At 36.9% G+C, this 16,715-nt stretch overlaps 1 protein-coding gene across 2 annotated transcripts in view; it reads left to right on the top strand.

Moving 5' to 3' along the window:
• The window catches only part of clybl (citrate lyase beta like), a 178,864-nt gene that overhangs the window by 138,416 nt on the left and 23,733 nt on the right, over positions 1–16,715 (top strand). For both annotated transcript variants that reach the window (XM_004911819.4, XM_031897047.1), the window contains exons 4-6: positions 1,721–1,822; positions 4,380–4,473; positions 7,662–7,829. In XM_004911819.4, the coding sequence (XP_004911876.2) occupies positions 1,721–1,822; positions 4,380–4,473; positions 7,662–7,829 (364 nt within the window). The remainder of the gene's footprint in view (positions 1–1,720; positions 1,823–4,379; positions 4,474–7,661; positions 7,830–16,715) is intronic.

The following is a 16,715-nucleotide window of genomic DNA, read 5'->3' as shown; positions in this document are numbered from 1 at the left end:
CCTTCTTACTTTGCCAGGCCGGAAACATTTAATTGTCCTGTTTTACAGAGAGAGAGGAAAAAAATATATGAACTGAAAGCTGCCTCCAGGCTTGCCTTTTAACTTTTCTCTGTAAACAAATATTATTTTAGAGAGTACATGGTGGGACTCCATTTGTAATACCAGCAGCAATGTAACATTTAAGAAGCCTTTTTCCCTAAAACTCTCAAACATCCAGATGGTACACTATTTGATGCAAGACTAATTGATTCTTTCAAATAAGCTTTTTTTTTCTTAAATAAAAAAATATTTGACAAGCATTTATAAAATGTACTTTTTTATCTGTTTAACCATGAAGTTTGAATGTGAGTAAATAGATACATTTATATAGGGGTGTTCAGCAGTGTTTTAACTTTGTGCACTTCTGATGTTTTTGTTTTGTTGTTTATGTAAAATTACATTTCCTGATGCATATATATATATATATATATATATATATATATATATATATATATATATAAATTTCACAGTTTTGCAGTACTCTGGAAAGTTACCTGGTTATGTTTAATTAGCAAATGCTATTGTAGTGGCCGGATGTGTATTACATATTGTAGCGATTCCATACTTTGATTTGACCACATAGGGGAGGGTTCAAGTGATGGAGGAGGGGGATGTGGGGAAAAGCTAAAGGGGAAGAAATAACACCTCTAATCCAGCTTCTGGTAAATGGGCTGCCAGCTTTTAGAATGAGTTTCCCTTCTATTAGTCAGAATATTATGCTAAGCCTTCAGCATTAGTTTTTTTTATGTTGCCATAGCAGCCCTGTTCCTGCAGGGTTGTGACCTGTGATGATTACAGTACAAAGCTTATAGGGTCTTGAAACCCCCTTTGAAGATGAAAGTCTTTGATGGTTTATATTTATGCAAATCTCTTAGATATGATTTACCCAACTGAGATTGAATAGAGAGATGATTAAAATTCTCAGTTCCTTTGATATCCATCAATGGTGGAATATTTCCTAAAAATACATTTGACAAACTTGTCATTTTTGCCTGTTTCCTTAAATAGTGTTATCTTACCTGTAAGACGTTTTCTTATCTTCCTCGAAATTGTTTTATCAGGATGCATATTGCAGACATAATCTTATTTTTTTTTTTCAATGAAAGTAGAAAATTCTATGCAAGAGCTTTTGTATGTTTCCAGATGATAGAATTTGGATTTTGGAATGCCCCCCTGGCAGCTCATAGCATGCTGTGAGTTTGTTTCATAGAAAAAAAATAAAAAGCTTTGCCCGTCAATGAATGAAACTTCCTTCTTAAGGCCTTCCTAGGTAAGTTCATGCTATGAATAAAAGAAAGATTGGCAAAAGTGTAATAGTTGAGCCATTTGTAGTACAGCATCCCTTTGGAACACATTCTGTTACTGTGTCAGTGTAATAAAAGGTAGGCCAAGGATAATGAAAGATTAGTGGTACATCTTATATCGCTTTTATAAGTATTTTGCACAAAATGAACAAAAGTAGTGCTGGATCAAATCCTGTTTTTATTTTGATCAGTTTTGGGTGAATGCTTCACATACTTCATTATCAGTTTAAGTTGGTAAAACTACTGGTGTTGCTCTTCTTACTTTCTGTCACTTCTCTTTTACATAAACCTTTTTCATACAACACTGCATTTAGCTGTATATACATTTTAAACTACATTAGCATTTTTATTAATAAAGGCATACATTTGATTTTCAGTTTGCAGATAAGTTTCTACAGTGTATGAAAGGCAGGGAGCAGAAAGAGCCAATTCATTTGATTACTTTTGTGGAAACTGCTGTGGGATTACTGAACTTCAAGGTAAGAATATCTGTATTTGAATTCTTATCTATCTGTGGGTTTATATTGCAGCATTCCAAGACAAATTGCCTGCCATTGTCATAAGAAACAACCTGTTTGTTCAGTAAAGTGAACTGTTTTATTATGAGTAAAAAACAAATATAGATACCATACATGCTTCTATAAGTACTCCAAGAGTTGTTAAGCCAAGACTCACATGCAGTAGCTGATAGATTTGCTTTTATTGTCACAGTTTACAGATTTAATAAACACAGTACATTTGGCAACTGCATCTATTCTATATATTCTATATAATGTTATATATTATCTCAGAAATACAGCAGACTAATGGTGCACAATAGTATGGTAAGAGGTAGGTGTACCCCTGCACATTCCAGCAACTGTAAAAAAGTCAGAATACACCAAATCTGTCTACCAATGTAGACTGTGTATAGCACATAAAATGCCAGATTCTGCTCAATGAGAAATACATAGCTCATAAAAGAAAATAAATTGTGGGCATATTAGCAAACCACTGCAAGGTGCTGTTGTCTAAAAGAAACCTGTTGTGCTCCAGCTTAAAGTTTCTTCAGTGAGTCAAAACAACTACATCTTGCTTACCATTTTTGGCATCTTCTAAAAACCTTCTTTGAAATACCAATAAAATGCAGTATTTTATGTCCTGTTCTATTTTCATTTTAGATTTTCATTTAAATAAATATAACTTTTTCTTGTGCAGTGCACTGATGCATTTAGTAGTAGTTGCTCTTTAGCCACAGTACAACATGTTATGGGATTCTGTTTTCATGAACCTAAAAACTATTTAAAAAACTGTTAAATGGAATAAAAAGAATCTGTCTGATACTCTTAATCCACTGTGAAGAATGAACACAATTCCTGATCAATCTTTTCTTATTTTTTTCTATATTTATTAATCACACTTTGCTATTTGCAGTTATTATCTACAGGGAACTAAACATGTAAACAGATTTAACATTTCTTAATAATCTGAAGTACTTAAAACTTATTTTTAAAGGTAAATAAATACAGTGCAAATTGTTTCATTTGACTGAATCAAGCTTTGGTGTAAAGTTATGAGATGGCTAACCCATGCTGCTTGTATGTTTCTGCTTATTTAGATTAGTACATTAAACATCCCCCAATATCTATTTTTAACTGAATAAATATGTTAAAAGGGTTATTCATATGTTGGCCCCAACAGGCAGGTGCCAGTGCACAACTTTGTTTTATGCTTGCTTCTGCAAAGGTAACATTTGTAGGAGAATTAGTGAGCTATTTTTTCAGTAAAGATATTCTTCAGTAAAGATATTCTGAAAACCTTTACTGTTATTTTACTTAATTTAAGTCTGGCGGAAGGAATAATGCTGTTTAACTGGGGACCAGAGGATTCTCTCCAGCGAGAATGTACTATCCTTACAAAAGTAATTTTTATTGAGATATAAACTAACAGTAAAATAAAAAGTAAGGCATACAGAATGTTAATATTGTTATTTAATAATATGACCCATTGTTGTTTGGGAGTATTTAGAGACTTTCTAGTTTTAATGAATTTTTGAAATTAGTTTGAGAGAAGCCACTTAATACAAAGTACAAAAGAGTCTATTTGGTGCTTAGTCTAGTGAACCTGTAAATGCATCTTAACACTACTAAGATGAAGACAAACTGATCTGCACCATTAAAACCAAATTAATACCATTCTATGGTATATCACTTTTTGAGAAAAAGATACTTTGGATAAACATATAATGAATAAAGCATACTGTTTATAACATAATACAAGGTAAAACAAGGTAAAGTAAACAAAGCATAAATATCACTCACCCAGAGCCAAACCCATAACCAAAAGCCGAAACCCTAAAAAATATATATGTAACTGGTCTTAGTGGTCTAACAGAGTTATTGACTGTTACCTAACACAATACAAATTGTGGGTAATAAAAGGAAGGTCTCCTTCAGATATTGTTTTGCTGTTGCCATAAACCTGCAAACTTATGTGTCTTCAGTACTATTGCAAAATATCCCAGCGTATAGGGTGTCAAAATCATGAACTTGCTGTAAATTACATACTAAGTAAGACAATTTGACAAATAGCTAGATAATCTGCCTACAATAAAAGTTATTACCATTTATTTTGTCATTTACACATCATGCTAATCTGTTATAAGAGAACTGTAAGTGAGATAAAACTTGTATTTAATTATTATATAACATCAAACACATTGATAAATACAGTATGGGTTAAGGAAGGGTATATAGTCATTCTAGCTCTCTGAACATTTATCAAGTGATTGTATATAACAATTATCTACCAGTATATAGTGGTTAGAGTATCAGATTTATCCAATCTGACATTATCCAGCCCCTCACCCTTAGTAAACTGGTTTCCTATTACTGTAATTGGATAAAAACAATAGGGTGTATAACCCTACTTATTTTCACTGTATCTGCTATCTTATAACAAAAAAGAAAACAAAAATTGTTCAGGCCATCTGTGCATGTGACCAAACTGTACAATATTGGTTGCATATTCTATAAATTATCCGTGCATTTTTTTAAGGATGTTTGTGAAGAAGCTTTGCGATGGGGACCCAAAGTTGGTTTTCACTTGGACGGAGTGGTCTTTGGAGCAGAAGACTTCCGTGCAAGCATAGGTTTGTGCTATCACATTCCATAAGAATGCACTAATTTTAAAGGGGACCTGTCACCCTATGAAATAATTCCAAATTGTTTTCTATTGTGTTTGTCAAGCAAAATAAACTTCACCTACTCTGTAGAAATTATTTTAATCTTATTTTCTTCAGCCTTGGAATTCACAATTGCAGCAAGCAGGCAGGCACCATTTTGTGGACACTGTTATTAAGTCAAGCTTTGCATCCTGCCAAAATCTTGTTTCTGTGCCAGTATTGGGGGTCCTGATACCCATATCCATGCACTGGTTACGAAATTAGATGGCGAGAAGGGATGGGGAATGTGAGGAGTGCAGCAACATCTAAGAAGTTCTGAATTGAAAGTGAAAGTAACTGCCTGCCACACCTCTATGCCTAAGGCATAGAGGTGGGGCAGGCAATATATGATTGACAGCTGGGATTTTTAAATGCTTTTATAATGGTTATGGATGTGTTAATAAAAAAATGGCTTTTGGTTTTACATTTAATTTGAAAAGGGCTTTTGTTATACAGCTTTTTATGCCTGGGTGACAGGTCCACTTTAAAGGACTGAAGTATAGGGGTGCTTTTGATTTTCTGTATATATATATTGATCCAAAAAAGCCTGCCATTACATTTTTCCAAGATAAAGAAGTTTAGCAGCAAAGTTAAACATTTTTTTTAATTTGGTTTTAAAAGTCAAATGTCCTGGTTGATGGGTTTATTGTTTTTTATTTTGGGTAGTCAAACCCTTGTGAAGCTATATAAAATAAAAAATGCTGTGGCACTTCCGTTTGCAAAAGTGAAAAAGTAAGTTTTTATTAAGGTCAGAGACCAGGCAACGTTTCAGGCCTTGTCTTGCCCTTTTCTCAAGCATCAAGAGAAGGCCTCTGACCTGAATAAAAAAATCACCTTTTCAGTTTTGCAAAGGGAAGAAACGCCGGATTTGCCATTTTGCCGCCCAGAGGCTGCCCCTATTCCCTGCATACCTGCCCCCGCATAGGGCCTTGCCACAAATTCGGGCCGGAACGGAAGTGCCACAGTGTCTTTTATTCTATATGATTTGCTACCCCTGTCAAGGGTCCAAACTATTTGACCACCCATCCAACAAGGATATGCCAAGATAGTCAATGCTGTCTTGAATATAAAACCTTTATAAAGCTAGCAGTAAAAATGATTTGTCTTTTATAGTTTACAGTGATGTATTGGTTCTTTTTAAAATAATATATAATACACATTTGTTTTTAAAATGGTTATAATCCTTAATACTGTGTATACATTCTGGAAACCTTATCTGCTCCTTAAAATAAAAATCCAACATCACCTTCTTGTTCTTGATAAAAAGCATAAGGTAGTAATTTGTGCCTTAACTACTTAGATAACACCTGTATTAACCTGATACAAAAAACGAACCAGTTTTTAGTAATGGATATAAATAATATCAGTTACCCCCAGATCAATAATCATTTGGATTAACAGTTAAAGGAACAGTTCTGTGCACAAATAAAACTGGGTAAAAAACTAGGCTGTGCAAAATTTCTATAAAGTTAGTTTGCCTAAAATGTAATCTATAAAGGCTGGAGTGCGTTTATCTTTAGCGTAACAGCTAGAACAGCGTTTTTCAACCGAGCCGCGAGATGTTGCCTGGTGTGCCGTATTTTTACTTTCAAAGGGGGCCCGGCGATGCTACAGTTTTTCTTAGTAGCTCGGGCCCCCTTTAATAAAATCCGGGCCCTGTCATTGGTTGCGCCCCGTGTGTACGGGTGACGTCAGTACGCACGGGGCGCAACGTTATAAAAGGGCCTGTGTGCGGTCACGTGTAGGCAGAAGTGCAGAGGCGGCGCGCGTGAGGGGAAGATGCTGCTGAAGCCGCCGAAGAGTAAAATGCTGCTGGGCACCAATGTATTAGGGGGGGCCACGGGGCACACTGACTTATGGGGGCACTGCTGCTGGGCACCAATGTACTAGGGGGGCACTGCTCTTGGCACCAATGTACTAGGGGGGCACTGCTGCTGGGCACCAATGTACTAGGGGGGCACTGCTCTTGGCACCAATGTACTAGGGGGGCACTGCTGCTGGGCACCAGTGTACTAGGGGGGCACTGCTCTTGGCACCAATGTACTAGGGGGGCACTGCTGCTGGGCACCAATGTACTAGGGGGGCACTGCTCTTGGCACCAATGTACTAGGGGGGCACTGCTCTTGGCACCAATGTACTAGGGGGGCACTGCTGCTGGGCACCAGTGTACTAGGGGGGCACTGCTGCTGGGCACAGAGTTAAATTTTTTAACATTTTCTAATGGTGGTGTGCCTCGTGATTTTTTTCATGAAACAAGTGTGCCTTTGCCCAAAAAAGGTTGAAAAACACTGAGCTAGAACATAACTTTCTCCTTTGCATCTCTCTAAACAGCTTGTCAGTTGGTGACTATAAGGAGCACCACATGAAACAAAACTGTTAGTTTGCTTTTGAATCTGACCTGTGTATTCAGGATCAAAAGTTAATTAACTGAACAGTTCTATCCCATGCCCCTCCCCTTCAAGTTGCTGACTAACAGATTAACGAAATGCAAAAGAGGAAGCAGTGTTCTGGCTATTATGTTATACATCTGTCCACTCCAGCCTTGTAGATTACATTTTTGGCTAACTAACTATATTGAAAACATGTTTTTCATTTTGCACAGCCTATCTATTTACCTAGTTACCTAGTTTTATTTTTCCACTGAACTGTTCCTTTAACTGTTTTTCCAGATTTTGGAATTCAAAATTCCAAAATTCAAAGATTTTGGCAAGTTGGGATAATGTTCCTTGTGAAGGTTGTTTTTATTATGTTATAAGATAGTAGTAACCAGAAGCTCTGTCTTTATTCTATTGGCATAAGTGTAGAAAAATGAAATGTAGGGGGCTTTAGCTTTATATTTAACTATAAATTCTCTAAGGTAAACCCATCTTTTTTAAGCCTACAAAACATAAATGTAACCCTTTTACCCTGGTACAGATTTTTAATCTTTGCCTCATGGGAGAACTTTCTGTAATTTTCCACCCTAAATAGTGTGATCAGAGGTCTGTGTAAATGAGGGCCACTGTACTGAGAGACCTATTTTGATATACATAGAGAACCAGAAATTTGCACATTCAACCGTACTTTGTATAATAACTATCTTTGTTGTAATTGGCTTTTGCTTGGTAATAATACAGGTTCCACAAGTAGCAAAGAAACTTCTGACCTACTTTACGCCAGGCAAAAGATTGTTGTGGTGGCCAAAGCATTTGGACTGCAAGCAATCGATCTTGTGTATATTGACTACAGAGATGGAGATGGACTGAAGAAACAATCACAGGAAGGTGCCATGATGGGATTTACTGGTATGTATGCTAAGTTATCATTAGAGAAATATTTATAAACTTTTTAAGTTGTGACACAGCAAAAACATGGCTTAGTCTTGTTTGGACATCATAGGGTCTACAATTATGTATTTGTAATTAAAAAAACAATGCAGTCTACATTTCTTTGTCTGCTCGGATCTGCAGGAGAAGTAATTACAGAGATGCTTAGCCTTTATTGTTTCTAGCATTTAAGAATTAACCATGTGATCAGGATTTTGTTGTGATCTTTTATTAATTTTTCTTAAAAAATATTGGAACGAAAGTGTAAAAAAAACACCACACACGTGATAATATATGAAGTAAGAATTGATTGGCTGTAATATATTCTAATTTATAACCTCTTTATAATCTTTCATTCCTCAGGGGGTGAAGCCCTTCATAGGATTACACTTAAAGTCAGCATCCCTTGTTTGTAAGATTACATGATTACAAGACCAATTGTCACCATTATATTTATGGATATGTAAGAGAAGACAGAATAGCTCACTATAGTCTTTGGACTCAGGGAGTTTTATACCCTGTGACGATTTCACCTAACTATGGTGTAGGTTTGGCATTTTTTTATTCTCCTGTGTTCTAAGCATCAGGCACCAAATTTAAATAGCAAGTTTTATGTGACAGGTGCTAGGTCATAATAACTTGGCATAGAGGTGTTGTATGTGGTTAGATATTTCAATAATAATATCAGTGACTGACACATTCATTGTTAAGCATGGTTTACACTGGATACACGGATACAGCTGATAAAATGCAAAATATAATATCAAACTATGGTGCTTTGAAATTGAATGACAATTGTAACTCCATCTTACTTTCTTCAGTTTTAATATTTATTTACATTTAATTAAATGATCTTTAAATGAAATGCAATGTTTGTACCTGCCTGTTCTACATGAATCCATACCAGCCCTTTATGAATGGACAATTACACCATATCCCATGTTTTTTTTTATTTTAATAGTATATTTCTCACCTTATTGAGTGCATCCTGGTCTTGCCTGCCACATCCCAGTCTTGTATCAAACAGCCCTAACCAAAAAAAAGTGCAATTTACATATCCTTTTGATCAGAACAGATAACTACTTTTACTGTTTTTACTATTAACTATATACGGGTATAAAGGGGATCCAAATGTTCTCTTTTTAAAGTTGTGGGTAAGAAATAAAGAATACATAGTACTCGGTGAATGAGGTAGAACTCTTACCCGTTGTGGTGGAGGGTCCAGGTGCTCATGCCCCAGACCTTCAGCTTCAGGGAGCCAATATGAGGAAATCGAGAAAAATAGACAGGCACTCCGGATAAATGAAGCGTCTTGAGTAGCTCAACAAGTTGAAGTAAAACTAAGGCATACAAGACATAATTATGGCCTCTCCAGGTGATGAAAGTTTTGTCCTCCGGCTTTTGAGAATCTTGGATCTTTTACTTTAGAAATCCTGAGGTTAAATCCTTGGGGAGAAGGTTGAAGTTGATGTGTTTTGAAGGTTTATGTTGATGTATTTAGTAGACAGTCAAACAAGATAATGGCATAGAAGGATGATGATGTTTGTCAGCAACATATTTTTAACAGGAAGCAGATCTGGAAAAAGCTTTATGTACTTGGGCACAGATATTACTGAAATTTTGAAAATAGGATTTAGCAACAGAAACATGTCAGCTTTCAAAGAAATGGGGGAAGAGCAGAAGGCCATGGAGACTGAAGAGAGAAGTGTCCATTGACTTATGTAAAAGATTATTCCAAACAAATTTAGCCTAGGGGAGGAGCTCCACCCAATTATCCTAACTTTTGGAAATAAAACAGCAAATATATTTTATATTGATTGGTTGATTATTTTAACTTGTGAGTGTGTTCCTCTAAACATGAGAGGCAAAGGAAAATTAACCAACTATCTAAAAGCTCTCCAAAATTTTGGTAAAAAATTGCACTTTACTTTTTGAAACAAGAAAGGAGTGACATTGTGGAAACAATATATTAAAGAACAAAATAGTAGCTGACCACTACCAAGATGTCATCAGACATATTAAGGATGTCAGACAGAGGATTATCAGATGGCAAGAAGTTTGAAAGTTCACTCTGATGTTGAGCACAAACAGTACAAGCTGAGACAAGTTCCAAAGGGCCGCCAAATATATCTTTGTACCAAGTCATTTTATTTATATATTTCAGTATACAAAACATAAATCATACAAATAAATCCTGCCCTCTGGGTTCTACCTTCATGCATATGATAAGTTCCCTCACTTAATTGGGCACCTTGTGGATTACCATTAAGAAAACATAAATGGTTGGGGTCACCCCTGTTCTCACACTACTTCATAGGGGGAATTTCTTAGCCTCCTGGCTTGCCGCTCAGTAACTCACTCAGTCGCTTGGTCACGGCTCCCTCTTCTCCTTACAGTGGCAGGCAGCAACCCCAGACCCTCTAGGAGTTCCTGCCCTGTTCCCTCCTTCACAGCTTCAATATGTGAACTGGACTAGTGGAATGGATCGCCTGGTCTGCCTGTTCCTTCCAGAACACTATAGGGTCGCAGACCATACAAAAAAATCTTTTAAACAGAGAAAACAATCTCTGTTTAGTAACATCTCCCTTAAAGCTTACATTTCCCGCTATGGAGAACTTAAGGGAAAAACTCACATTTTTACTTGTTTCTTTGGTCACTCTACCACACTAGTAAATTGTCTTTGTTGTTTTTTTTAACTTAGAAATTACAAGCTGTCCTCCAGTTGATATGCTTGTATTGAAATAGAAAATATCAAAATTTGTGCAAATCCCCACTTTATGGACAGGAAATTTCGATATGGTATGGGATCCGGAGAAAAAGATAGGTTAAGAGCAGTTGCTTAAGAATCCAGAGCCTTTGCATATTGGATTAAGGCAACCTGACTCATCAACACATTATGGCATTTATTAATGCTTGAGCTATCGGTTACTAAAGAATTGGATACACAAACCACACGTGAGTTCAGCAACTCATGCATGATTTCTGTAGCCGATTACCTGACCTTGCTGCTAACTGATTTTTTTCCTGAGTGGGTCTTTCAAAAATATAGAAGCGCAGCACCTGAAACAAGCCAAGGTAATCAGATACAGAAGCCACGTGTGAATTCAGGAACTCATGCATGGTTTCAGTAACCGGTTGCTCGCCTAAACGCTTGTGCAATAATAAATCTGCCCCATGGTGTTGGAGATGACCCCAAACTATAATCCTGTTTTACAATAGCCACATCTACACTATCTAGAAGTGGGTTAATTATGGTCATGGATGAGGGTCCTGTAGGCTTTAGATTCATTTTCATCACTAAAACCTGTTTAGACCATACCCCCTTGGTACTCAGAAGGCTCCCCTCCCTCCCAAATGGATTAATAACAAGAAAGTAGCAGAGAAATGTACTAATGCATTATCTCATTACTGGACAGATGATGTGGGGTCTTAGACGATCTGCACATGTTTAACAAGATATTGCAGGATATATAGAAATTTTGGCAGGTGGGAAATTTCAATATTGAAACACTGGACTCTGAAAAAGAAAGATTGAATCCAGTTGCCAATGATTCCAGGGCCTTTGTAAATGGGACCGAGGTGGCTGATCACATCAATGCATGACAAAGGAAGTACATCTAAATACTAGGACCTAGTCAGCCAAAGCCCCCTTGGTACTTTTATTAATAGGAAAAATGAGGGACCACAGTTGCTCAGGAAACTCCAAAATGCGTTTATAAACTGAAAGACTTCTGCACTCTCTTAGTACTGGGAAAACAATGAGGGATTAAGGTTTGAAGGTAATGTGTGGGATATGGGAAAGGCAAATTTAGACAAATATGCATCTCCTTGGTTAACGCTGTCTGGAGAGAAAATTAGACACTGCCCATATGGACTCACTAGGTGAGACAAATAGCAGGCTGGAGTGTGGGACCAGGCAGGGGGTTACCCCTGTCTCCCATGCTCTTTGCCTTACCAATTGAATCCTTAGTCAGTCAAATTTAGGCCCCACAAAGGATTGATGGGTTGTAAGTGGGTAAAATCATAGAGAAAATATTGTTGTATATGGACAGTATAATGATCTACTTGGCAAACTTTGCAAACACAGTCCAACTACAGTGAAAACTCAATTCTACATCCCCTGGTTTTAAGTTTTCCTGCGTTTTACACCATTGTTTTGTGGTCCCACTAATATATAACGCATAATAAACTTCCCTGATTTTACATTTTTCCAGATTTTGCACCATTTTTTTCTGGTCCCCTGATAAATGTAAAATTGGGGTTCTGCTGTAGTTTGTAGATTTTGGGTCTCAGGGCTCTAAATTAATGGTATATTTTGTGTATTCCCCATTCCCCCCGAAACTGGACAAAGTTAGGTGCTGCAATCCTTTAAATATTTAGTAATAATAGTTCAATCCTTAGCCCTTTGCGCAAAGTGCAGTGTAAAGTGGGTTCTTTTTTTTATGTTTTCTGGGGATGCGCTGTCATTTAGCAAATTTGGGATGCAATGATAAAATATATAAATGATATCCTTGTCCTTCCTAAAATTTGTTCTCCAAGCCTTTGCCTTTTGCATGTCTCTGTGGCTTGGGCCTAAAGTCATACTCCAGATTGTGCTACTTACTGTTGCTTTCAGTGCAAAAAGGTCTATTGTGTTACAGTGAAAATTGAAAGCTTTGCCATTCCTTTAAGTTCTGGAAAGAGCTAGTCAGTGATATGCTCTTTAAGCTGAAACTGATGTACACAGCAAGTGATTGTCTGCCTAAGTTTGACCGGCTATATGGCTGTCTGCACAAATTTAATGATATAATAATCTGTAGGTTAGGGTGTTCACTTCTATATCTCCTGGCTTGCGCATTTCTATCTTTCCTTTCCTTGTTTTTAGTCATGTTTTAAAAATAAAGCAAAATAAAAATATAAGGATGATAGACCAAATGAATTTCATAGCTTGAGAAACCAAGGATTCCGGAACAAAGAGTTTTTAAGAAAGGCATGCAGAAGGAGCAGAAGTGCCTTTCTTGGAAGAATCTGGAAACAAAACAGCACACAGGATCGATGGTTCTTTGTGTGAAAATAATTGACAAGTCAAGTAGTTCAGATGAAAAGATCTAGACAATTCGTCAGCTTTGGTGTTTTTGAAATCAGGATGAGGAATGAGGAAATTAAACCTTAAGAATGACTGTACCGGTCTAGCCTGGCTTGGGGTAATCAACAGGTGAAGCTCTTTATAGAGCAGTGGTTCACAAGCAACATGTTGCCCACCAAGCATTTAGATTTTGCTCCCATTTCTTATTTTTTAATTCCTGGCTTGTATGCATGTTTTGGTTGCATAAAAACCAGGTGTAATGCCAGACAGAGCCTTCTGTACACTGCCAGTCCAAATAGGCAATAGCAGCCCTTATTTGGCACCATAAGAAATTATTTTGTGCTTTTGTTGTTCCCCAACTCTTTTTATATATAAATATGGCTCACTGGTAAAAAAAAAAATAAGGTTGGGAACCCCTGTTACAGAGCACAAGTACCAGTAAATTAATTCCAAAACCACAGGCCAGTCCAGTCCAGTACTGCAGGGGTCCCCAACCTTTTTAGCGCCAGGGACCGGTACAGAGCCAAAAATTTTTTCCACGGGACGGGGGGTTGGGGTCAGACGCGGGCGTGCGCTTTATTTGCACCTTTATGCGCGCGTCACGTTCTCCGCGCCTTATGCATGCATTTTGTCTCGCCTTCTTGTGTGCTTCACACTATTTCGAGCTTCTACATGTGCGACGTGGGAACCGCTGCGGCTCGGTGCCTAACCGTCCATGGCGGTTGGGGACCCCTGCAGTACTGTATAACTTTGTCAGGATCAATTTTTAAGCCATCTTGAGTTTGAATGGGAGAATGAGGTTATGGATTGGTGAGCATTTCTTGATGTTGGCTAGAAAATCTTCTCATATGCTAAAAAACTAATTTAACATGGTGTATACATTTCCCTTTATAAGGAGAAAAAGTCAATGTATCATCTAGTATCAATGACAAAGTAATTGAGCAAGTACTGAAGAATATCATAAATATCTATATCATATAAATAAAAGCTTGAAACATGGAAAGGGTATTGCAAAGTCCAAACTGCATGACAGTATAGTCAGAAGGAGTATTAAATGAACACAAGTGTAAACAGAGAAACACAAGCAAATTACAATGCAGCAACTATCAATTTTTTCTTCTGAGTACTGGGCACCCAAAATTGTGTTTGTGAAAGATATCAAGTCAATTTAGAATAATAATACTAATAATAAGATTTGTTTTTTCTCCCAAGGAACTCAAAGCACTTAATACATTACTGATGATTACTGACGAAGATGTGTTTTTAATTGTAATCAAAAAGCTTGGGTGAAGTCTTGAGTTTGCGTTTAAAAACATCCAAAGAAGATACTTCTTGGACCAAAAAGTGATACTATGGGTACCTTGAGTTTTCTTGAGTGGCTACTTTTCACTTGTTCCCTTGCAAATTACAAATTAGAGTGTAAGCCTACCAGGATCTGATTTTGTAAAGGTCTTCCTTCCTTTTAGTTGGTCAGCTTTTCTGGGATTAGAGGAAATGGTTTAGCCTATAGCTAATATATGCATATAAGAGGGATATGGTATAAATTGATGGGGGTCAAAGCTAAGATTTTCGGATAATTGCATTTAATTTGCTGGTATGTTCAAATGATCTGGTAAATTAATCAAAGGGATGAATTTATGCTTAGCTTCTTTTTGTCTGGCTCTTGACTGCATAGCTCCTTTTCTTGTGTTTGCCTTAATTTGCACTTAAGTTTATGTATGTTTATTTTTGCATGTCATTTAATCTATGTCCTACTAGTATAAAGGTTGTTATTATTAACTTTACATTTAAAGAAAAGCTTATTTAGTGTTAATGCTTGGGACAGTGATATAAGTAAGTACTCTGTTTATACCCACTAAACTGGTACTATAGATCAAAACCTCAGGTTCTGAAATTACTGGAAGACTTTGTTCTTTAGAAAAAGTTTCTGGTTAACATTTAATAACTGCTGTTAACATGTTGAGTAAGAATGACATGCAATATCTGAGTGAATGAGTGACATAGTAGAGAGAAGTTATGGTGTCCTATAATTTCTTTTCATGAACTCATATATTTGCATATATATTCATATTTTATTATTTTATTTAAATATAGTTAGATAAAAATAGGAGAAGGTGCACACTTGGGATACTTGCAGAGTACACTGATTAGGGTTTAAACCAAACAGGATGATTAGTCAGAAGTAACAGAGAGGTTTATCTTGGTAACCATAGCTGAAACCTGCCATGTATATACTTTGTACTGATGCACAAAAAAGCTGCAGGTTTGGACAGGGCCTCCGGGACACAAGGAAAAAACCCGGTGGGCCTCGGCGGCCCAGACCCCACTTGCGTGCGCATAAGGTAGGGCATCGGGCGGGTGGCGAGGACCCGAGTGGGCCCTTCAACCCCAGTCTGACCCTGCCAAGGTGAGGTTTTACAAAATGCGCTTTGATGGGGTATAAAGTCTCATACATCAGCACTAGCAGTGAGAACGACTGGGCCAAATAAGAATGAATGGCCAGAGACCATAAGGGAAGCTACTGTCCCTAAAACCTCTATGTAAGATGTTAGGCCGGGCATCATAAAAATTTTTTTATATCAGTGTGTAAAGTAAACATCTGTTATTAATTGGTGCGTAAAACTATCAAACTAATTGTGGGTTGCATTTATCCCACATTGCCCTTTAAATCTACTGCTTTTCAACAGGCCACCAAGATAAAGGACCATGTAAACCAATGAACTGGCTCAGTGTATTGTCTGAAGTGGTGAAAGCTCTGTCCAGACTATGCAATTATGCAAGAAATACATATGATAGCGTTCTTTTTCGTTTTATAAATTGCCATTTTGCATTCATGTTTTTATAATTTTAGATATACTGGTTTGTCTTTGGAATAATTAACACCTCTAAAAGAAACTGTGACATACTCAATGTGACCCTGGCTGTGTGTGAGTGTGTGTGTATATATATATATAGTTTGCAGCTATATCACAATGGAAATAGTATCTTGTGAAACAAAGGTGTCACGTGCACTTTAGAAGAAAAAGATCTGTGTGGCATATAATTGATTATTGTAGTAAAGGAAACATAGCCAGGCTTGTGTTATGATCTGCCGAAAATGTGCAGAAAATTACGGAATGTAGGCAGATGGTGCACACAGGAGGGTAGTGGCAGGTCATACGCAGCATTTGGAGGGGGCACAGAGACATAATGTGTAGTTCGTTTCAGTTCCAGAGCAACTACAGTCTGTGAGGACTGTAAGGAGCCAGGCAAGTTCCATGAGATAGTAAAATGATGTGGTATACAAGACAAAGAGTATGTTAGAGTGTATATGTATATGTAAGAACAAGTAAAATTATATCCAAAGTTCTACAGCTGCAATATAATTCATTACTAAATGGGCACAGAAATGCAGAGAGGTTGAAAATACAACTTGCTCTTAAGGCACAATTTACTTTTGCTGCTATTTTTTTTTAGAATTTTTTCTTGCAAAAATGTATTCTCATAGGGTGTTCAACATCAGGATTCTTATTTCTCAGCTTATTTATGTGTGTGTTTGGTTTTATTTATATAGAGGCACTTTTATATGTAGTTCTATACATTAAAATTAACCAGAGACTAGTGCTAGTGGCACCGTACCTCTGATCATGTTTTGTGACTGCTTGGTTTTTCGTTAATTTTGTAAATAAGTATGTTACAAATGTAAGAGAGCCCTTTTATTGCAAGCATGCTATCTCTCTCTCTCTCACATATATATATATACACGATGGTGGAATAAAAACATACCGTAACCATTATTCACTAGAAATGGAGAGCTGGTC

Source organism: Xenopus tropicalis, chromosome 2 (genome assembly GCF_000004195.4).
Source record: "Xenopus tropicalis strain Nigerian chromosome 2, UCB_Xtro_10.0, whole genome shotgun sequence".
Classification (NCBI taxonomy): domain Eukaryota; kingdom Metazoa; phylum Chordata; class Amphibia; order Anura; family Pipidae; genus Xenopus; species Xenopus tropicalis.
This window is presented reverse-complemented; position numbering and strand designations above follow the sequence as displayed.